At 39.7% G+C, this 24,911-nt stretch overlaps 1 protein-coding gene across 2 annotated transcripts; it reads left to right on the top strand.

The window, feature by feature from the left end:
- Positions 1 to 1,531: 1,531 nt before the first annotated feature.
- On the top strand, positions 1,532 to 24,872 carry xrcc4 (X-ray repair complementing defective repair in Chinese hamster cells 4). Of its 2 annotated transcripts, none has more exons than XM_026354583.1 (8): positions 1,532 to 1,657; positions 3,843 to 3,986; positions 4,175 to 4,362; positions 9,313 to 9,479; positions 12,434 to 12,565; positions 12,962 to 13,119; positions 17,153 to 17,294; positions 23,102 to 24,872. In XM_026354583.1, exons 2-8 carry the CDS (start codon positions 3,845 to 3,847, stop codon positions 23,199 to 23,201), a joined length of 1,029 nt encoding a protein of 342 aa, XP_026210368.1. In that variant the 5' UTR covers positions 1,532 to 1,657; positions 3,843 to 3,844; the 3' UTR covers positions 23,202 to 24,872. The 2 variants fall into 2 exon arrangements, with proteins under 2 accessions (XP_026210368.1, XP_026210367.1); XM_026354582.1 differs by having other exon boundaries at positions 23,099 to 24,872.
- The last annotated feature ends 39 nt before the right edge of the window (positions 24,873 to 24,911 follow it).

Raw genomic sequence — 24,911 nt, 5'->3', positions numbered from 1 at the left:
GTGCTGCCAGCAGGTGGGGCGAACAAATCACCTCTGTCATAAACCTTTCTGGGTGTAGGGCCCAACTAATTGTGTTTAGGGTGTAATGAAACCTCAATTGCCAAGACACTAAAATTAGGATCCACTTACCAAAAGTGTAACAACTGCATCATCTTCATAAACTACTATATTTACCAGTATAAAAAGCAGTTAGACATTCTGCAGATACTATTATCTAAACCTGCACACTGCCTGAAGATCCAGGACCAGGAACAGAACAGCCAGCCCTGCAGTTAGCTCACATCTCTTCTATCTCCTCTCTTATCTACCTTCTCAGCCACAGGAACTGTGCATAAATAAAGAAATCACACTTATCTTGCCTCAGCATCCTGTCTCTGCTCTGGGCAGGCCCGAGATTCTCATCAACATTACACAATATTAGCCCCATCCAGGCAGCGGAGGAACTGGGGAACTGTGAACACTTGATGTATTATTTTAATGCCAGTGCTTGAATGTACAGTATTAAGTGGGAAGGGGGCCCACTGAAGCTGCATATGGGGAACAGACGTTTGTGCTATTCCACTGGAACAGTTAGTTACAGTACGTCATCCTAAAATCCTCCTTAAAAAAAAAAAAAAAATCATAAACAGGTCAGAATTTAGTGCAAATTCTCTGACTGTTATTTAATATTTCCCATGGGATCATGCACTTAAAGGCCACTTGGGAGAGCTGCACAGGTTACTCTGTGAAGTTCATGTCTTGACACACATATACACAGCAGTAAATCCCTGAAGAAAAAATCAGCTGATGTGGGCCCCTGTGTTTGTTTAATAGAAAGTACTTTTATGCCGGAGCAGCCTCTTAGAGTAATTACTCTTGGAGAGAGTGTCTGTTTGCAGAACTTAAATCACGGTCCTGCACTAATCCCTTCATTTCCTTCTCGACAACATGTGGCACACAGCTTGTTGCCTTTGCCTCTCGGACAAGGAAACCAAAACAACACGGAGGGACTGAAGTGGAAGTTTATTATTGTGATTTCCTTGTAATCAGAATTGTCTTCTAAATTCATTGCCATGAAAATGTGTTGCACCAGTCCAGCCTGGCTCCACCTGGGTTCTGTAGCCAGGTAAGGCGATATACTACACCTTCTATGGTGTATGGTTTTCTTGGTAATAAATCCCACCTAATCCATCAGTGAACATATAATAATTATTGTGTGCCATGGAGCTCATTTGTGTCCGTTACCTGACATGCCCACTGATTTTGTTGCAGAAAAATAAATAAATGTGTGATTAAATTCACTGATTTTGTCATTAGACAAAAACAAAATACGCACATGGCCTACTGCAACACACAGGTAGGATGACATGTAAAATGAATTAACATTGATTGTTAACTCATCAATCGATAATAAAAAATGTGATATTATTTTTTTAGGCAGGTACTTGCCATTTTACTTGAATATTGAGTTAGTGTGCTTTTACCACGTCTCGATATTTATATTTTTGTGTTATAAATAATTTGACATCACCCTCCCTTCGTTTGATCAGCTGCGTCGCTTGATGATGACGTACGAGCAAGCGTCTCCCGGCACTTCTCAGATTTGTTGTTTAAAAAGAGCAAAGATCTCATTAACTCCATAAAACAACGCAAAGGACTGACACACACGACGTCGCAGGTAAGACAGAAACTAAAGGGATGCTTTTTAAGCCGCAAATGGTTATTTGTTCGTTTATCTTAGCACGTGTTTAGCTTCAGTCTGTGTTTACAAACACGGCGTTAGCTAACGTCAAGCTAACGTCACCCAGGCTAACGTTACTTACTGAGCGAGTAATCAGAGTATTTGGATATTTTACTGTTTCTGCTGCCACCTGAGGTTTAGCTGGACAAACATACGCCAAACCCAATTAAAGCTGAGAAGAAGTTCTCTAGCTAAAATCTGTCAACCAGCAACCGGTCCCACAGCAATTGTTCACTACCTAAAGCCTGAAGCTGTAATTGTAAAATAAAATGATAAATGTCCATCTGCTGTTCAAATCCGTGAAACACTGAGAGATAATTAGACATTAAAAACAGCTTCCTACACCCATCACCCCCCAAAACTGTCTACTGGTCTCAATTAAAACTCCCTTTACACACTGTTGATGCTGTTTTCTTCTACGTTGAAAAAATACACCTGGTAAAAATGAGATGCAAATTCTCCTGCCATGCCTTTGCCACTGTATTTTACTAGATCTACAATTGATTCTCTTGTGGCAGTCTGGTATATATGCTGTAGAAGATGCATTTACATTTGCTGCACAGTCAGGTCTGTAGCTTTGATAAAAGCTCTTTGAAACTGTGCTAACATGCAGTATTTGTGTAGTTTGTTAGCATGTGGCCATTGCTAATTTGCACTAAACACAAAGTAAATCTGAGACTCATGGTAAAGTTGACCTGATTTTTGCACTATGTAAGAAAAATTAGAGCATTCCCAAAGTTTTTACAATCTATCCTGAGGAAAACAAATTCATTCTGGATTCAATTAGTAGCATACACAGTGGACGTGACACCTGTGGTGGAGACAGTTACACATTTTGCCGCAAAGTGACTTTTCACATGAAGTGTGAAGCAGGTGTGAACAGGATGTTGTTAAAGATGAAGCTGCAGAAACGTGTCTGACTGTGTTCAGGATGCACGCCGTTGTGGTCGGTCATTAGTATCCAGCTAAGTGATGTGTGAGTTTCTCTGCTTGTCTCTGCTCAGCCTGTACTTAGACCTAATGAGAGGATGTTAGTGCATTACAGCGCACTATTTAAATATGGCTTTTCTCTTTTTATATGGCGTTTTCTCATTGTTTTGCACAAATCTGTTTTGTGCTGGAGCTAGTTTTTGTCTCTTCAGTAACAAAGAAGTTGCACAATTTATGTACAAGGCTTCTTAGCAAGGTCTTTTTTTCCCTGAGTCATTAATCTCAGATAGAGGTGGACTAAACACATCCTAAACTCAAACCTAAGTCAAATCCTGGCTGACTTTTTACAGTTGGCTCATTTGAAAATGAGAACAAACATCAATGGCTCTTAAGATGGATTTGATAGCTACTGTTATTATTCATCATTTAAAAAATATTTAATTAATTAAAAATTCTCTGAACTCCTCAAAAAACCTAAAAATGTGATGCTTCCCCATTCTGCACACAGTCCAGCAGTCTTTTTAGCTGCTTTCAAACAGCTAATGACAGCCAGGCTTTGTGTGTTTTCTCTTGTGGCTTTTAGGTTTCTCATGGCCAAGCCTTATGGGGTCTCTGATGGTTTACAGATCCATTTTCCCTCCAGACTGTCAGGGTGCTTTTAGTCTCTCTTTAAGACAATAACGCAACCCCCTTTGTATATTCTGCTCCACAGAGAAATTCACAGCATGTTAGAGGAACTGCTGTAAAACCACAGTCAGATTCAGGCGGTGTAGTTAGTGCCTGTATAGCTGGATGCTGGTTGAAGACATGGTGAAGGGAGGTAAAGGTCTGGCTGGCATGTGAACAACAGGGTGCGACAAGTGCCAGAAAAATGATGTAAGAGCAGATGTGGTCACCACCAGGTCTGACACTGTAATGAGGACTGTCAGTCCCAGGTTTGTGAACAGCCTGTGCTTTAGTGTTTTACGGTTTTGGGTTCAATTTGAAAAAATGCTCATATTACTAAAAAGAAAAAAAAGTACCTCTGAATGACTGAGTTTTACTGGAAATGATGTAGATCGACAGATTATCCACAAATGTTAAGATACTGTGCAACTTGAAGTTACAAATAAAGCTGAAGCTCAGTTTGTCTGATGCAGAGAGATAAATTGGACTGATGTGACTAAAGTGTATCTGGTATTTTTTTGTTAAGCGATGCCCTTGTCAGTGCGTGAAATCCACATCTCTTCGGAGTCTGACTCCACGTACTTCCTGCGTGTGGACTGGAGGGGGCAGGATTTAGGTTCAGGCTTCCAGTTGCTGCTGACTGATGGACAGGATGCATGGAGTGGAGAAGGTAACATATCACCCAGCACAACGCCTCATATCTGACGGGTTTATGCTTGATACTTGATACCTCACCTGTTTGACCACACACCTTCCTCTCTTCTGCTTTGTTGTTTGCAGTGTACATGTTGCAGTTACTCTTCATACATGTTTTCTGCATTTATTGTTGTGCTTTTTAACAGTTTTTTGTCTGTGTAGTGAGTGAAGCATCAGTGAATGAGGAGGCAGAGGAGCTGGAGATGCAGAGGGAGAGGTACACCCAGGACCTCCAGCAGGCTCTGACGGGGCCAGAGAGCTCCACTTACAGCTTCACCCTGACTCCGTCTCCACCAAATGGCAGTTCCACTGTCATGCTGGAGTATGAGAAAATGCAGAAGGACATATCGGTGAGTGGTAAACCCAATAGAAAGGCATTAGTCAGTGTTAGTTAGTTTATAATGTCTCATTAAGTTGCACAAATACAGTCCCGACTTCAGGTATGTGGACACTTCATGTTCAGTTATAAGTATAATATTGATAAGAAAACATTAAAGCCAAGACTTGCAGTGGATACTTACAGTGACAAATCACTGGGCTCTTGTGAACCTGTAGATCTGGGAAAGTGTTGTGTTGAGCTTGCTTATTTACATGGTATGCTGTGTCTGGACCATCAGAGACACCGGCAAAGTCTGTGATTTGTTTTTACAAGTTTTTCTTTAAACATGCATCATGAATAATCAGGAAACTGAGATCTTATTATTATTATTATTATTATTCTTACTATTATTATTATTATCATTATTATTATTATCATCCTCGGTTAAAAGTTTGGCAGACATACAGATCATTACATCAGTGTTTGTATCTTCCTTGCTGATAGTCTGCCAGGTCTTTAATGCAGTCTTCTTCCTTGTTGTGGCGTATCTCTGCCCCATAACAGTCAGTCTGGGCTTTGTCAAGTGGAACGCAGCTCAGACGGGTCAACTCTGATTGCTTTGGGTCATTGCACAACTGAATGATGAGATGTTGATGCATCTAGTTGAATCTGAGAAAACAGAAATGCTGACGTATCACATATCCAAATCTCCACAAAACCAACACTATGTTTGGCAGATGACATGGTGCTCTGAGCTGTTTCTTCTTCCTATCATTTTGGTAGAGGTAGTGTTATCACTTACACCCTGGCCTTATTATCGATCAGGGGTTTTTATATTGTGGTGAATACTCATGATCTTATAATAATGATACCTATCCTCTGGACTATATCTGCTGGAGGTGATATTCTGTAGATGAGGACATAGTCAGACATCTTCTTTCACACAATGTTAGTGCCACATGTCCTCTAGATATCGGTGCACATTTCCTCGATGTTTCAAAGCTTCAGGAAAAAGTGCACCAGAGTTGTTTTGATTTCTTGACCGAACAAATGAAGTGATGAATGTAGTGTCACATGAGAGTTTGACAAAGTTAGTTCAGAGACAGAAGTTGTGGCTTCATGTGATGGTAACTGTAACTTCAGCACAGACGTGCAGTAAATTAACTGTTCTTCTAGAATAATAACTAGAAATAATAATGTGTGACAATAGATCTATAATCGTAATTTTCACATCTGATATAAGTCTTTATATGGCTCATATACAATTGTTTGTTGTATTTGATGTTGATGATGATTAATGTGATTTATGTGGTTCAAATAATCTGGATAATCAGTTTGATCTTCACAGTCGTGGCAAACTGTTCACAGATCAGCACATTTGGTCTTAATTGATTTATCATTTAATAAATATGTCAGTTATATTTAATCTTTGGCTTTAAATGTTCTCTTCCCAGCTCCAGTTGTATTGTCGTGATGTTGAGCTTCCTTTGTGCCAGGATCTAAGGATACTCTGTGAGAGTTCTGGCCCGATTTTCTTCCCGTTTGGTTTGATGTTAATAGACTCCAGAGGTTTAAACTGGAAGTACCATTACAAGAACGAGCTGTAAACATTATACTGCTGCATTTTAATGTCTTTCAGCTCATTGGTTTGGTTTTATGCCCCACAGATCTAATACTTCAAGTTGAGTGAAGAATTTTGAGAAAGTTTTACTTCTACTTGGAGAGTTGGGCGGTACTTACACTTTTACTTCAGTATTGAGTTTGTGTACATCTTCCAACACTAGCTAGGAGACAGTAGGAAACAAATTACTCCAAATATAACAAATAACAAAGACCAAACTGTGTTTAACTGTGTTAAAAATAACCTTAATGTGTCCTTAGCGTCTGCTATGATTTCGTGAGAATACAGACTTCAAGGGAAGTTGGACAGCGTGATGGTGTTTTGCAATTACTGAATAATCTCTGTGCAGGGGTCAGGTCAGTATGAACAAACTAATTCAAGTCTTAGACACAAACCCTTTGTTATCATAGTTTTTACGACAGAATGGAAATCTGAGCATCTGTTGCAGCAAAAGGGAAATGAATCGATGCTGCTGATTCACAGTAGTGTGCTGTGGTGCGTCATCAGAGGGGTTCTCTTGCTCAACATAAAAAAGCAATAATTCTAATAAATCTGTCACAAAGTTTAGAGTCTAATGAAAGGCTTCAGTCTAATGCCTGCTCATTCCCCTCTAATCGCAGCTCCTGTCAGACACCAAGGGGAGACGCATATATGTACAGATGTTACCTGAGGTGGTTAGCATACCAAACGGGTGTGTTTGTGATCATGCATCCTGTCAGCATGTTTTCTGTAACACCTAAGACATAAGAAATGTGTAATATATGTCTTTTAGTAATGGCTGAGACCTTTGGTATTCATGTTGGGTTGTGTCTCACAAATGTTTTTTATTATTTAATCCACTGGCACTTTCATTGTGTTGTTCCCACAACCAGAACAGAATTGTCTCCAGTGAGCTGATCCATTCACCTGAGAATTCGATTGAAAAAGGACAGCTCTTAAATTTGGTTAGAAGAAAGTTCATCATGGAAAAAGTAAAGAAATTAATCTGGATTCTGCATCATTGCAAATCACAAGTAGACAGAGCGACACATCAAAGCTAGACTGAAGTTTGCTTCTCAGCATTTAAAATGTGAAGTTTGAAAGTTTGTCTTTTGGTCCCATGAACACGGATGTTGCTTTTGTTTGGCGAGGGAAGGGAGAAGCCTTCAACCCTTCCCGCAGTTAAACGTTGCGGTAGCATAATGTTCACTGCTGCTGCAGGCACAGGGAACCTTGTTTGGGTGGATGGGATCACGTAGACTGAAAATGATGATGTTGATGTTTTGGAGGATAATTTGAAGAAATCTGCTGCCAGTCTAGCAGGACAGTGGCCCAAAGCATGCATTCAAGTTGGTCCAAAACCTTTTGAAGCACTCCTAAATCAAGGTCCTGGAGTGGCCCTTTCAGAACCCAGATCTCAAGCCTATTGAGATTCTGCTGTGGGAGCTAAAGGTTAATGTCTGTGCTCGAAAACCACACAATCTTTAAAGAAGTACTGGAATTATAAGTGGAGCTCTACAACAGTTTTTAAGTTCTTGTGGTACCAATAAATATACATTAGCTTAGGATGTTTTAGGCAGTGCTGAAGGAGGTACTCAGAGCCTTTACTTAATCAAACTGTGCAATATTTAATAAAAACTAGTAAATAAATCTCTCAGAAAAGCTCACTTGGCTTAAGTACATGTTTACTTCTCACCAGCTAAAAGTAAAAAGGAAATTCTGATGTCATGTCAGCCACAGTGAGAAAGTAAAACTACTTTCACTTGTAAAATACCTGGTTTTCAAAATACAATTTGAATTAAACATGAGTCAAAACAAAACTCAAGCTCTCACTTTCAGAAAATTAAAAGTGAAAGTACAAATTTCTTATGTAACTCAGTAGAAATAGAAAAATAGAATCTGCTCTTCCCTGCACCCCCTCTCACTGTCAGAGGTTTGGGTGAAACCATACAGAAACCTTTGAAAAGCACACGTGGGACAAGTCTGTACTAGATTTGTATATTCATTATTCATACATTATTATTAACAGCCTAAAGTAACTTAAACTTGTATTTGGTTCCTTTCACTTGAGTATTGATTTTGTGTTCTTCTGATGGCTTTGGTTATTCTACATTTTATGTTGTGTAACAGTTTTTTCTCTGTTGCTCTGATTTCACCACAGTTTAAAGAAAACATATAGAAACTTAATATATACACATATATTTCAAGTTTCAAGAACCGCTGATGTTGGCAACAACACTATTTAGAAATTCAGTTCACCACATTCCCTTGTTCTTTGGCAATTGGACTCGAGTTCAAACTGTGAAGAACTTGAGTTCAAGCAGGGTCTGCATCGAGACCGGCTTATTATTTTACCATAAAGATGCGGCTGTAGTAATGGTTTTAACATTCACCCACTTTGGCATTAAATTAGGGATAGGTGCAGCTGCACACGGAGGTCTCTCCCTAAATAAAAGTGTCCAACAGTTAATTAGTGTGAATCAGTGAGTTCGAAACAGCTTTTGAAACAGAAGCGTCTCTATGACAACATGAGGAACCTTTGCCCACATCAACAGTGTTTCCACCAACATTGTACAACGAACCCACTGGTCTCTCAGACCAGACAACAACAAGCTCCAAGTAGCTTTGAATCCCAGATCCCTAATGTGGACAAGCAGGTGACTGCTGAATTACCTAAAACAGGTAAAGAAGTAAGAACATGTACAAGGACTTAAATGGTTTATTAAGAGGACGCTGTCAAAATTAACAATCTCAGCAGAGATGTGACTCGACTCTGTCAAAACAGTCAAACGTCTGTATTGGTTTGATTTAATGTGTGACACAGCACTCGCTTACAATGATTCCAGCTTTGTCTCTCACCTTATCTTTACTGTTTATCTTTCTTATCGAGCCTCTCAGCCTGTAAACGCAAGTTATTTAGGGAGCAGACTGTCAGAAAGGTCAGAGGTGATAGTCACAGTGCTGCTTCTTATCTCTGTGTAAACATGTTTGAGAAGAAACTTTACCAGCAGACAGTTGGCCTTTAGTGTGAACATCTGATAGTGTCCACATTAAAGTGGTAGCAAAAATCATTGACCCTCATAACCTGTGTGGTTTCATTTATGAGTTTAGCTCAACTGTGGTTCAGTAGGTCAGCACTAGTCCTTCAAAACTTTGAAGGATATTATGCTTCTCATGCTCCTGCTGCACCTGTTGTTCTCCGTGTCTGTCTGCACACTGGTCGTATCTTCACACTGTTATATATACAGGTATAGTTGCATGTTATGGTGCACGGCCTCTATATCTTTACTCATGAAGACTTGTTTAGGTGCTAGATTGAAATATTTTCATCACAGCTCAACAAGAGTAGTCACTTTGCTCCTGTCTTTTTACCTCTTCCAGTTTAGGTTGGGTTCTGTTTCGCTGAAGGCTGCCCCAGAGCCGGCAGATGCCGTGAGGAATTTACTGATACACAGTCTTGAGAGGGGAAATAGACTGGAGCACCATAACCAGAAACTAGACGAGGAGAACCGGAGACTGAGACGAGAACAGCAACGCATCACTGCAGAGTAAAAACACACAGAACACACGACAACCAGGGTACTCAAAACAAAAAACACACAGGGTCCAGGGGAGGGTTAGCACATCGGAAAAGTCAAGTAATTTCAGGCAGAATGGGGAAATAGCCTGGGAATTCTACTAAAACAGATGTAGAAGTATTATAATAGTAGTACAACCATATTTATTACATTAGGTGGTGGTTTAAAGCAGTTTTCCCCCTTTTAAATAACCACTTTAAACTCTTCCATGATGGAAAATTTTATTTAATCCTTATTTTCTGAGTATTAACACATTCCCCATTTTAAATAATATAAATCCACTAAGTACTTGTAATAAGATAGGTCACTGCATTTCCTTTTGGAAATATTGTAATATTATAGTTTACGTTACTTTGCACGGTCATGAAAGCTGTTAAATTAAAATTAGATTAGACCAACTACCCAGTGGAAAATAAACTAGTACATTTTGCTGATAATACTATTATTTTGAACACGAGGTGTTTACTTGTGATGCAGTATTTATAATTCTGAAGACTTTATTTTTTCTGTGTAGTGAATGGTACAAGTTGTGGTGGAGAGAAGACATTATGGAGCAGGGGAGCTCATTTTTACAGCCACTGCTTCATAGCTTTTCCTTCAGAGATTAATTTCTGTTTTGTTTCTAAGTACTGTACCCCATAGGTGCCCAGTATATACAACTTATGTACTTTTACTCCTAGTTTATTTCTCCTTTACTCCAGATAGTTCAGTTGTGACTCCCTTGTTTACCATAATATAGTTTTCCTCTTTTTTATGAAACCCTAATTCTTACAGCTAAATTACTGAGTAAATCACTGGCTATATTGTGTTACCTAAAGGATCTAAACACCTCTCCACCTTTGTATGAGTTAGTCGTCTTACTGTAAATCCATCAGTGTTTAATGTTGTCTGAACATTGCTCTAGTTACAATAAGTTGTTGACTTTTACTGTACATAAAGACCTTTGTGTAGCACAAAACTCTGCACATAGAAAGTTTGGAAAAGGTTAAAATCACAACCTTTTGAGAAAATTAATCGTAATGTTTCCTCTGAGTTATTACCCAACTCGGGTAACACTGGATGGAGAGTCTGTCTGCAGCTGTACATCATTTTGAGTTATAAACTGAGCAGAGTCAGAGGGTCCGCTGGGATTTACAACACAGTCCAGCCAATTCATTATGTATGTCAACTTAAAGGATAAGTGTGGCATTATTTTATATGATTTACTGTTAACAAATGCAGCAGTAGACTGTGTCAGGCTCTTAGCACTGAACTAAACATTTGAATAAAAAATTAAATTTCAATTATATGTTTATAATTTAGAAGACAGTCAAAGATAGTTACCCCTCAGGCCCTCATGAAGTCCTAAAACTAGATAAAGGAAACCCAACTCAACAAATGACACAAAAACATTACACTTGAAGAATGAATGTTGAATACTTGTGTGTGGTAAAAGTATGTGAACCTCTAGAATCATCAATTTATTTGACAAAGGAGAAACACGATGATGTGAGTGTCCTCACTATCAAAGTCTGATCTTCTCAACATAGCTTTGTAGATGTATGTAGATGTCCTGGAAAAGAAGATTTATGAAGACCTTAGAGGATGGGGTTTGATGCTCTATAGTGTTAGAAATGGATTTCTAAAGAGTTTGGATTCCACCAGTCGACTGTCAGGAAGATGGTGAACAAATGGAGAACATGCAACACCATAGCTAATCTTCCCAGGTGTGATCGAGCAACCAAGAAGCGCTTTTCTCCTGCTTCTCTGCTCTATGTGATATTGGCAACAGGTACTTTGTTTTCCACGGGTAGCCCGATAGAAACTAGACTAAACTTCCCATCTACACGGTGGAAAACCAAAAAAAGGATGAGTAGAAGTCGAATCAAGGTGAGCTGGTACTGTGCAGTGTAACCCTGTAGTAGTCTGGAAAGTCACAAGCAACACCAAGGTAGGTAACCTCTAGGAAACTGAGGCCTCTGTATTTTTCTTTTGTCATTTGTTTAATTGAGTTTCCTTTATCTAGTTTTTGGAATTTGTATGAATATCTGATCTCACCACATCAGCACCAGAAACACATAGAAGGATGACGATGATGAATGCTGAATGTGAGACTGAGTCAAAATAAACTACATGGTCATTGATATGTTTTAATACCTTTTGGACAACAGTGGAGCTCTGTGGCACAGAGGAATATGATACATCAGGCTTTGGATACACACAATACTTGTTAAAAGGATATGTCTATTGCTGGTTTGGCTCTGTACACAGGGTTTAATTACAGTAACAAAAATATGGAATATCACAGCACCAGACATTCAGTGGTGTCCAAAAGTCTGAGACCATATGAAAAATCAGTGACATTTTCATGTAAACCTGGAAGTAACCAGAATGTTTGAGGCTGTAGAGAGACTAGATGCTTAGACATATGGAATGAAGAAGAAATATGGGAGGTTCTGCTCTAATGCATGATGAAGATGCTTTTCTGTCTCTCTGTGGACATTGATCTGCTGATAGTGTGGTGTCCGATCGAGCTTTGGATCAAACTGATCCAGTTTCGATGCTGAGAAAGCTCCACTTCCATTGGACTTCTGACGCTTCCACCTAGTTCTGATGCCATTTCCCACTATCAGAATACTACTAAGCCATATACTTAGGTTAAACATAATATTCAGATGTTTTCAGTCTTTTTATCAAAGTCGAGAGCTGCTTAGACGGCTTCAGTTCAGGACCTCTCACCTTGTGTGATTCATGGTTTTATAATCACCTTCTCGACTTCACAATCCATCACTGATTAGAATTAGTGGTATTATGTTACTACAGGGAAACACTCGTGAGTGCATGTATCTTTCATGGCTGCCAGGACTGTAGGTGAGCACTAACATACTGACGAATCAGTGATCTGAGAATATTTGAAGACTTACGTTAGTTTCTGTATATTTAAGACTGAAGAAATATGCTGTTGGTAAAGAGGCGCTGGAGGCAGAGCTGTACTCTCGATTTGTCCTGGTCCTAAATGAGAAGAAAGCCAAGATCCGCAGTCTGCAAGAAACTGTTACTCGCCTACAGGAAACAAGGTACACTGGTCATATTAACTGGATGTCACAGCCTCTTAGTTACAGTCTTTACACATCAAAGCCTTTGCATTGGAAAATTAGAAAAAGTAAATGCTTAAACTTCAAAAGATCATAGTGTAACTACTTCCACAGCTCGGGTCAGTGTTGGCATATCAGCTGACACAGAGCACATTACTGTGACTAAATCTGAAATTGTATCAACACATTTATCAAGAAGCTTTAACATGTTTTCCACAACTAATGCCGTTATCTCATTCTACAGTCATGTAATTATGTTTTTAATGTTTCCTTTTTGTCAAAGTTTTGTGGTAATTTTTAATAACTAATGCTAATAGTTATTTTTTTTCATATTGTAGAACAGATTTAACCGTGTACACTGTCTGCTTTCTGTTAAAGTTCTGAAAGTCAGAAAAGGAAAGATCCAGTGAAATCACAACAAACAGCAGGTCAGGAGGAGGAGGAGGAGGAGGCTCAGGAGGATGAATATGGAGGAAGTACTGACGAGGAACCAGAGGAGGTGCAGTTGACTCCCGTCTCTACTTTACCGTCTTTGGGTAAGATCTCTGTGAAGCCCCCCACTCTCTCACTTCTGCCAAGTCTTTCTGGATTTTATCTCAAACATACGCCATCTGACCCCCATTAACAAACATGTCATATCATCAAAGGAATCTAGTTCTTTGTGTCAAACACACTAAACTAAACTAAACTTTGTTGCTTCTAGCTATGTTTCTTTAATGTTAAGATTTTTTTTTTACTTGGCATTCATGTAAAGTCAATATTTTACTCTATTTACTCATTCAGAAACACATAACAGATGTCAAATAAATCATAGACAACAAAAACATATGTAAAACAATTGTCGAACTGTTTTGCTCTCACAGTGAACTATTTCCGATTTCCTGTTTTTTTTTTTTTTTTTTTTTTTTTTTTTTTTTCCATAAATGGGTCATGAAATGTGAACCAAAGTCACAAATGTAAACAAACACAATGTTCGCAAGCTGTCCTGATCTTTCATGGCTTTATTAAACACAGCTATTAAACATACAGAGTGATGATGGAAAAAGAAAGTGAAACTTTGTTTTAATAACTAGTTGAACCACCATTTGCTTTGGAAGCAATGACCTCAAGTAAGCACTTTCTGTAGCTGTGCATTAAATCTGCAGAATCTTATTCAGATAACTGTGTCAGCTAAGCACATTTGCACATTTTTCTGGTTTGAACGGCTAGGGCTGGGGTTTCTCAGCTTCTTCTGAGCTGCCTCCCTGACGTTATCTTGTAGGATACATTGAGGAACTTGGGAATTTATATCCCCTCCACAAAGGCAAGTTGTCAAGGTTCAGATGCAGCATAGCAACCCCAAATCATGATGCTCCCTCCACCATACTTTACTGTTGGGATGATGTTTTCCTGACGGTACCAGTTTCTCTTTTTCCGCCGTACGTAGGGCTGCATGTTTTTCCCAAACAAGCCTATGTTTGTCTAATCTTCCTACAACATATTTTACCACTAGTTTTGTGGTGTGTCAGGGTGTTTCCTGCCAAGCTACAGGGGTGTTCAGTTACTTTTTCTTACCACTGTACATAAGTCTCCAGGGTGTCCAGCTGACCACTTGTGTTCAGATTTCTTTACTGCTGCATCACTTCTGATTACATACCTCCTACCGGCAGACTGTCAACATGCCAGTGCATCAGCTGCACCTTACCTACCATTAGGTCATTTAACAACTTTCCTGGTAATGCATCAGCATACATTAGTGTTTAAACTACAAATGCAGACCATCAGGGAAAAAGGTTTAAGTCATCGGATCACAATCCACCTCGGTGATCATTTAGTCTTGTGTTTAGCACTGTCCACTGCTCTCAATTGCTATTTCAGTATTAAATCTTAGAATTTCATAAGAACGTAATTTTCACAGCCCTCTGATGAAACTAGGAACTAACCGCAATGAAAGTATGAACTAACCACAGTGTCGCACTTTCTTTTCCTTAGGAGAACTGTCCCAGGAATCATGTCTACATTCACTAATATTACAAATCAATACTGTCACAGTTTTAGAGTAAGTGTTCAGACAGTAACGTTAATGGGTCATCTGCATAAAGTAGATCATTTAGTGTCATTTAAACATTTGAATCAATAATTCACATGTGGCAGGTGCCGTTGTTCAGACTTTGACAGCTTATGGAAAACACCTGATGTGAGGTCACTGATTGAGGTGTGGACACATATTAGACACGTTTCAAAATCAGTGACAGCAGAGTAGTAACACACAGTAACTTACTCCACTGCACCTTTATATTAAATGCTGTAAAGATTTGATAAGGGTTCAATGAAGTTAAATAAATACTGTATATAGGAAAGTACTTTTCACATGAGAAGTTTTCACATTTTGTCATGTATGACTGTGAATATGATATTTTAGGGAACTGTTGTCATGGTAGCTGAGTGTGTTTGCACCATTGCTGTTTCATGCCCAGAAACTAACCATGACTTCACTGAGGAATTATGTAATGCAGGGTAGTGGGCCTCTGTGAACAGACATCCCAAAACACCTTTAAATACAAGCGGCTTCTAACGTTGACGGTACACTTCATCAACCCAGAGGCTCCCAGATGGCCTGGATATGATTAACGTGCCGTGGCCAAGAGGTTAGCTATATGGAGTGTAGGTGTGTGTTACAGTTAAGATGGATGCTGTCCATCATGGAACTGAACCAGCCTGTGTGAGGGATTTTTAGGGACTTTTTTACTCTCATGTCAGCTGTTTATTTCAATGATTTTTCCACTTTCTCAGAAGTTAAGTCACACACAGCCAGGTTGGGTTTGTTTGATCCATCAAGGCTTTTTGGGCGACATAGGTGTCCCCTCCTCTCAGGGCTTTCCTCTCCATCTGAGGAGGACAAGATCACAAAATTTGTGTTGTTTCTTGTGTTGTTGCTACGACAGTGACTCAGGCAGTTGCAAGTTAACAGTTATTGCCAGCAGATAGAAGAAGAAGAGGAGGAGGAGGAGAGGGAAGTGGGTAAAGTAAGGAAGTTTCTGGTTTTATGTGTTTATGGGTCTGTGTTTAGTTACTACTGCTGAATCCCTAGATTCTAGTTCCCCCACTCCCCAAATAAGCTCTTTTTGATGTAAAATGTTCTTGTGGCTGTTTTGGTGAAGTAAACGCAGTCCACCCAGTATAAAGCTGTTATAAATAATATTTTATCCATCTTTTAGTTCCTTTGGTCACTAACAAAAAGAAAACAATAATTTATTTTTTTCGGCTCATCCTGTTTTTAGCAACTGTATTAGGCAATGTTGTCAATAAATCTGTCCAGAAATAAATACCAAAACAACTGTTGGATGGATACTCACAGCGCTTTGTGCACATTTCCCTTTTCCCACAGGATGAATTTCAATAACTTTGATTATCCTCTTTGCATGTAGTGTCACAGTAGGACAAGATCTTTAGTTAAAATTCAATCCAACACTCATCTGAATCTCACTAAAGTGTTGCTAAATCTATATTTGTGCCTCAAAGTGAAATATTTCACCTTTGTCCAACTGAGCCTCCACTTCCTCAAACAAATGAGAAACACATTACATGAATCTCTGGAGACAAAACTATCAAACCTTTTGTGACTTTGACTAAATAATGATAATAATGTGTTGCTGTTGAACCCAAGTGCTCATGTCAAGAAGCTGGTTGAGGGGAAAAAAAGGTTTTCAGGGTCTTGAAATGGATTTAAAAAAAACAACCACCTTTCAATTAAGGGAACTATATCTCAGGTGAAAAGGAAGAAGAAATCATCCTCCTCCTTCTGCTGCTGCTGGCGTCATTCACCACGCTGATTTACACTTTGATCTTAGGAACGTGCTGATTTGCGAGGGAGGGCCATCTGAGAGAGAGGGGGGAGAGGCAATTAATGCAGAGTCAGGCAGCTGAGGAAAGGAGAGCAGATGTTAGTTGGATAAAATCTCTCAGCTCAAACTATAGCAGAATGACATGGAAAAGATGTTCAGTGCTTACTGTTTATCCTAAATGTATGAACAGTAAGAGACAGGCATGTTGTCATGACAGTGAACTGCTAATGAGAGATGCCAATAAGTTGTGTTGTGTATTGAAATGTAGTTGTCCTTGTTTTGGAGCTTTATTCATTCAGGAGACTAAAAGCAAGGATATTTCATATTTAATATGTCTTATGTCTCTGATGCATCAGTGACAGTCTAGCATATCTCAACACATGTTTAATGTATTTCTGATTTGATGATAACCACAGTAAAAATGTTAATCTGATGATGGCATTAGACGAAAAGTCAGAGTGTCACCAAAAAGGCTGCAAATAATCGTGAGGGGAACATGAATGTTTGGATGAAATCTCTTTACAATTCAAACAGCAGTTGTTGAGGAGATATTTCAGTAACATTTCTGTCAACAGAGGCATAGATGGATCAAAATAAAGCCAAAAGCTTGATAAGAATAGACATGATTAATAAAGGAGTAATTTGCATGGAGGATGAGGGTCATGGATCAGCAAACATAACACGTTATTACATGTTTAATTTTTATTCTGTATGCTATTGCCTGAGCAACTCATGTTCTCCTCAGAGTCCACTATTCCAAGCCCGCTGGATGACGGTCTGAAGGACATCACAGACGTGGCCCCCTGTCGAAAGCGGCGCTTTCGCCACCTCGGTACCCCTGACCCTGCAGTCAAAAGACCAAACCCACAGACCTCCCAGAGAAAGAGGTACTGTAAGTGTGTCTGTGCTGCATTATAACCAAAGCACATGTAATGTCATTAACATCTGTCACAGTCTCTAGTTTGTTTGGACAATGTGTGAAAAGTTGCTTTGCCTACACTACATCATAGTGTCTGGCTTCATGATGTCAGTTAATGTCTTTCTGGAGCAGTTTACTGTAGCTAGTAAAACTGTTCATGCTGGGTGTGACATTTCCTTAAAATAGCACACAAAGGCACACATCTATTTAAGCTTTATTGTTACAAGTTAAAATACTGTAATTCTTTACTGCAGAACAAAACTGAGATGTAAAGATGATGGTTTCCACCTAGTACTACTGTTCTTTGGAGATTCTTTCTGTCATCTCCTGTTTGCTTTGCCTTCACCTTCTCTCTGTCCGCTCACTCCCACCTTGAATGGGAAAATCAAACATTATAAAGTTCCCTGTCAGAGAATCTTCTTTCCAACCTAGTCCAACTGAGCCTTCACTCAGTGATAATTCTACGGTGTTAACCTTTCAACCTAAAGATTCACATTGTTTGTGGCAGCAAAGCTAATGTTGTATGTGTGGTTATCAGTGAGTTGTAAACGGGTCATTTACTGCAACACAATCAGTGATGTCAAATAATGTGAAGGAATGTGGAGAGCGGTGGAGCAATGTGTGTCTCACAGGGGATACATATCAACAAAGATCGATGAATATTAATTAATAGTGAGCAGGACAAAAAAAACTAATAAAAGGTTGTCTTTCAAGTATTATTCTCTGATATCTCTACACTCATCTGCCAAACAGTGACAGGAAAGTGCAGCTGGAAACGTTCTTGACTGGCCGGGGTTTCTGTGCTGGTGTTATGCTGTGGAACAGATCAATATTTGCTCCATATTTCAAATGGAGGCACAATGTTGTCACAAACAACCGTCTCACATTCGTAGAAAACAGGAAGTTCAAATATAAATTATTGCAGCCGAGCTCTTACTTTTTGCTGGGAACATACATTAGTTCCAGGTGGGTTCAGTAAGTGAATGTCCAGTTGTGTGAAGTGAACTGTGTAGATCTGAAGACATTGGAGATCCAGTTTTCATTGCTAAACTAAACATGTCACCACACACCTTGCAGAGCTGAGCACCAGTCACCAAATGCTGTTTAATCTCTGTAATCAGAGGAGACGGGGCGAGAGATGAACAAAAGTGTTTGACCTCTTCTTTATGTCCAACGAGGAAGCTCATCCCACCTTTAAGACATTATCACATTTACAACATTCCTCTGAACAGGAATATCAAATTCAACTCTCACAGTTTATTGGTGATAAAAAGCAGCTTTATGGTTTCTGCTGCTGGGCTGCTGGTCTTTGCTATCTGACTGTGTGGTTGGAGATAAAACAGACAAACACGTGCGGCCTTGGCTTTAGACAGGCCAGCTGGGGATGAGACTGCTGGTGGAGATGGCCTCAGGAGAAAAGAGCTTTTCCACTCTGGACTTTATGTGCACACACAACTCTACTAATGAGGAGGCTGCATCAGTATGACGCTACAGAAATCAAAAGTAGAACCCTTGGTTGTTGCCTCTGTTTGCCTCTGTGAACCTGTTAAGTTGACACGCGTTTCTGTCCATGCCAAGAGGATGTTTGTGCGAATTAAACAGACAAACCAAAAAACCCTTAACACGTTCCTGAAATGTTGTATTAACTAAAATGGGATGATTATGAGCTCACAGTAACCTCGATCCTTGACCTGTAATCTCTAATCAGTTCATCTATGAGTTGAAGTTGAAGGATGTTTGTGTGGATTTTGCCAGCTTACGTGCACTGACTAAATATTCAGTCCACTGTGGCATTGTTCACTACAGTAGATCAGTGCTGGCACATTACAGTTTGGTTTGGTTTGGTATTCGGATGCTGAAGAGGAATGTTGTTGAGCAATGGAATGTGTTGATTTGTGCTTAAAGAAAATCCTGAGAACAGACTCTTAAAAGGAGTCTTTGGGATAACAACTGTGGGTCGCAAATTGTACAGTACCCTGCCAGAAAAAACTCATTTTGTGTCTGTGTTGTCTTGTTTCTTGCTTTTGCTGGATGGTTTTTAGAATATTGTATTACTGAACATTTTCAACAGTATTATGTACCCTCATGTAGTAAAACCGCACATTTTAAACTGGTGGTCTGCATTTACACAGTGTTTTTTTACCTTACTGATACTCAGAGCACTTTACACTTAGCCATGAAACTGGCCTGACCCACTAGTGACCACGTGGGTTTCAGTGTCTTGCCCAAGGACACTTCCACATATGAAAAGAGGAACTAGGAATCAAACCGCCCACCCCATGATTGGTGGACAACTTCTCTACCTCCTAAGCCACAGTTCAGTGAGAAAATGTTTTTTTTTTTCTTTCATAGTTTGTTAACCACACATCTAATTTCTTGGACACTGGTGAATGCCACTACTCTGTGGTCTGAACACAGTGCAGCCGTGGGATTTCTAGGGGAGGTCTTGGACATGCACTAGTAGCTAAAGTCAGTCACTGGTCTCAAAGAAACAATTATGGAACTGTCTTATTTTCTCCTTTCTGTTGTGTCCCCCTGTGTCTGGACTCAAACCATGATACAGCTCTGAAACTCTCCTGCATCACATCCAAAATCTCACAATACCGTTGCTCTTGTGCCCATATCTCCCATTTACCAGTTTCTTTTTGGATGTGGCCATTTTGGAAATATTCCAAACACACATCTTAGTCTGACGTTGTTTCTGTGGCCGCCAACAGAGGACGATATACGGTGTCCAGGCATCTCTGAGTGCCAGCGACTGTAAACTGTGCCACATGCAGATGGCCGTAAGTGGTGCCATCCATCCCCAGCTGCTGTCAGTAGCTGCTAGTGGTGTGCATTACCGGTTCTTATTACGAGCTCTGACTGCTACAACAAGAAGCGGCAGTGGGTTGAGGAGCAGCTGTGGTTGGCTGGATGTTGGATCGCTGCAGAAGCTGCTCCCCCTCTGAGCTGGCAAAAGAGCGGCTGCAGAAGAAGGGCCTTTGTCTGAGAGGTGGCTGTTAACGTGGGGGGTTCGGAGCTGTTGGCAATCCTACACTCAGCCATTGTTGTTTTGGTTTTTTTTTCGTTGTTTTTTCTATCAACCCATTCACCTTTCTCTGTTACCTTCTTGTTTGTCTGCAGGCAAGTTCACATGATCAGGAGACTAAGATAACTAATTAAAGGAATTTCTCAACCTTTTGGGAATGCGCTTATTTGTTTGTTTTAGAAGTGAGATGTGATTGAGATTGAATCAGCATGAAATAGACGTTTAAACCTAAATCCAAAAATCTGTTGGCCCCAGTCTCAGTTTATAGATTCGATATTGTCTATACGGTTTTTTCCTCCAAGACAGTTGTGGGCCAGTTTGGGGCTGGTGCAGATGCAAAGAAGCACAGGACTCTGCCAGCTTTACGCTTCATGTGATCAGTTTGAATCTTTTTAACTGTCTCTAAGGAATCCTGTTTGCTCGACTGTTCTTACTAAAATACCCATGAGCCTCAGCAGCTGATGCAGCCAGTCAGAGGTGTAGTGAATGTAAAACTTTTTGTTATTGAATTTGTGAACAAAACACACAGTCGCAGTTACTTAATTCATCCAAAACCGACCACAAATGTCAAAGCAAATTAAATTTAAGCTCCAAATCACCTTTCTCAACACTGTTATTTTTAGCTTAGACTCACCGTTAGCTGCCAAGTGACAGAACTGAACCATCTGTGACTGAACCGTTGATACCAAAAGCTACTTAATGTTTCCCGAAAAAGGTTCACAGACGTGTATCACCCAATTTTCATCAAACAACTTTCATCTATGAACTGAAAATTCAACGTCTAAGAATATGCATGGTGATGACACTGCACAAAAAGTGCTCTTGTGATGGATACTATTATTTATAGTATCTGTATACCTGTATTTCTAACCATCCTAAGGCGGCATGAGATTGATGTCCATCCTCGTTTCACTCTCTGATACAGAAATCTTGAACTAATACTTCCATAGAATGAAGATATATATATTTATTCTGTTGTTCATTGTGGTTTCTCTCCTGAAAATGTTTCCTTGAAAATGTTTGTTCCCATGAAGAGACACTTAAAAGCAACCTTCAGTGAAACTCTCTCTGTGGACTGGTTCTGTAAACTATCAAACATTGCTCCTAGCCATCACACATAATCACTACAAGACATGAGAGTGGTAGAGCTTTAACTGTGTGCGTTTGTATTTTCCGTCACACTGGGATCAGCACAGAGTTTTACAGTTTGTCAGGCTCTTGTGTCACAGTGATACGAGTGGCAGGTAACTTTGTTTAGTTTAAAAATAAATGCACAAGGGGAAGATTGGACACTGTCTAAGCTTAATGCTGTTTGGCATCGATGTGGCACTATTGATACTGAATGTATTCATTTATTAATAAGATGTGCCTGTGTCAGAAAAAAGCAAATGGTGACATTAGTCGACAAAACGTACACATCTGGGTGGTAATTTGGATGAACTGAACCGTTTAGTGATTGAAATGTGCCTTTAAAGTTCTAATTTATACAGAACTAACCCCCCTGAACCTCTGTTTACTTTATAAAACCAGGACATAATTGTTGTACATGCTGCAGCTTTAATATGTGACCAGAGCAGCTCTGTGTGGGGGCTCCCGGTGCCCAGCGCCTGAGCTTAACCTCACCTCTCAGGACGGAAACCGCTCTCGTGATGTTTCCCTCTGCCATGTGTCCAAGTCTCTGGTGGTCCACCGTGGCAGCGTAGAAGAGCTCTCCAGTGAACACGTCTCTTGTTTCTTCTTAACTGGTTCCAGAAGTGCAGCAGTGTTTGTCATACAGTTGGCAATGATTTAAACAAGCTCAGGACCTCCCCCTCTCTTCTCCTTTCTCACACCAGTCTTCTCACTCCTCTATTAGCTAATCATCGTTACAGTAGGACTGCATCAGCATCTGTGTTCTTGTTTCGTATATATGTTGTAGTTTGTAGCATATGTGACTGAATGTGGCCCTCGGGTCAGATTGGACTCACATTGGACTCATTCATACAGTCATTCATACATGCAGAAAGCCTAAAGACGTGTTCATTGTTGGATGACGCACAGCAGGGAAGACGCAGTTACCTGACTTGATGTTGTACAGCCCCGTTGTTCATTCATTCATCTTCTGCTTCAGTGTCTTTTGGATGCTATCCCCAGCTATGGTGTAGTGGTTTTTGTGTCCATGTGATTGATCTAAATATTACTACTCTTCACATTACATGTTCAGTAATGTGAAGTCCAGAGAAGCGAACTTCATGTAGAAACTGGACATATGAACTCTTTTACAGCAACAGTCTTTATGTTTCTTTCCCTCTGTTTTCTGCCTTGATCCCTTCTTGCCCTCTTTTCTCTGCTACCCACTGTGCACTGTCCTTGATCCTTCGTTCATCCCGTTTTCTGGCTCTTAAACAGCACGTGATGCTGCATTCAAGTTAGGACAGAATATACAAGACTACACTGTACAGCTGAGACTGATGACAAGCATGACCCTCTGTGGTAACACACACACACACACACACAGACACAGACAGATGGTTAAATATTTGATATCGTCCACTTAAGGAGGGGGAGCTGCTGGTCCGGTGTCCACACACACAAACGTCTACCTTTCTAGACACAGGTATAAAAGTTGCCCATGTGTTTCTAGTCTTCCTTCTTATGGGCCACATGATACACTTCCTGTCTCTCCTGTAAACCAGCCTCATTAGCCTGCTGACCTGTTCCCCTTCTCTCTTTGTATGTATGTGTGTGTGTGTGTTGCACAGCAGTGACTCCCCTGCAGGATCCAGTAAGCAGCAGACTCCCCAGCGCTCTGCAGATGCTGCAGCAGCAAGTTCAGCAGTAGAGGACCTGTTTGAGGACTTTTGACCCTTCCCTCTGTGCAGAGATCAAACTGATTACAGCACTGATTGATGTTGGTGAAGATGTGATATTTTTGTACAGGATGAATGGACAGTTAGGAACTGTATCTGCAAACAACATACAGATGAGTGGCAAATTATATGAAAAGCTGAACATGCTGATACTAAACAGGCGGAACATCATCATTTTTCAAAATCTATTCCATCAGTTGGTGTTTTGATGAAAGTGGTGGAGAGAGGAGGTTTCATGACAACCAGTCACAAAGTTTTGCAATAAGGAGACAGTTTGTCCCAAGAAAATCGACCCTTGGTGCCGGAAAACGACATATGTTTATGTTCAAGTGACAAAGTTCTCTAGTGTCTGTGATAATTATGACTAGATCAAAGGAGGAGGTTAAAACATTATATTAAACTGACAGAGTCCATGTAGGGAGGAGGCCGGGGTGGATAAATAAGTCAACAAAACATCAGTGTTTCAAACGGCTTATTACTTGTCAATGGTTTTAATTTTAAGCTTGACTATTGGGGTGTTTGATATTGATGGATCATCGTTTTAACGATAAGTAGAATATTAAAGTACCTAATATTGTGTTTAGTGTGGATTTCTTAAAACAAATGTGTGTGTCTTCTTTTAAAGCCAAACCAACAGCAAGTGAGTTCGATTCTAGACATTAAATGTAATGATGTTGTAGATTGCACGGCTGCTCTTTCACTTACAGTAGCTTCATTTAGCTTAATTCGTGCTGCAGTCACCATGTGTGCTACTTGCACACTGAATTTTTTCATACTGTGATTAGTTTTTTGGAGGCAGTTACAAATAATGTACATTGCTACAGACATGTCATTGTAAACGACATACTGCACATGCATCAGCCACAGTTTACCATGCAGGATTATGGTCCGCAGATACATGAGGGAAGACGCCCAACTCATCTTTATGACATAAAACGCTTGTATCCAGCATTTTACGACGACCACGCTTATGGATACAATTTTGTTCCTGTCACAAATCAGAACAACACTAAATGTTTTGGGATTTGTTTGTTTGTTTTGCTCCAGTAAAAATGTAAATGTCAGTTTTTCTGATGTGTTCCTCCCTAATGTGGTGTGTCAGAGCTGGATTTGATCCAGAGTTTCAAACATGAACAGAGTGAGGAGTCAACATCCATTAGGTGACCTTACTAGCATTGTACAGTAGTAGTAGCAGTCAATCAATGAACTGTATGTATGGAAGAATCCACAGTTTAACTCAGTTTTTCCACTTTAAATTGTCATCCATCTGTGGTTGTGCAGAGTCCTGATGTATTGTAAATAGACAAAAGGGACATTTGAATATTTGTACCAATAATTTACGTAAACATGGCTGGGTATTTTATCATGAAATTAAAAGTTTTATACGCATTTGTGATGCATTAAACTAAGATTATTTTACAAAATCAACCTGTTATCCAAAAAACAAACAAAAGAAATCATATGTAAGTTAATATTACACTAGATTATTCATGTTTACATTTACTTCTGTAAATGTAATATATGTTATTATTATATATGTTATTATAAATACTTTGCTGACAATTCTCCTAATTACCTAAGTGGTTTGTAAATAGTTTGTATAAATGTGTCAGTTCAAATAATAAAGTGACTCTGACCATGGGTTGTGGAAAGGTGGAGGGAAAATTAAACTGCATTTATCTCTGTTCTTTAGAAAAACAACAGC

The sequence above is a fragment of the Anabas testudineus genome, chromosome 12 (genome assembly GCF_900324465.2).
Source record: "Anabas testudineus chromosome 12, fAnaTes1.2, whole genome shotgun sequence".
Lineage (NCBI taxonomy): Eukaryota > Metazoa > Chordata > Actinopteri > Anabantiformes > Anabantidae > Anabas > Anabas testudineus.
Note: the sequence above shows the minus strand (reverse complement) of the source record. Positions and strands in the feature narration are given on the sequence as shown.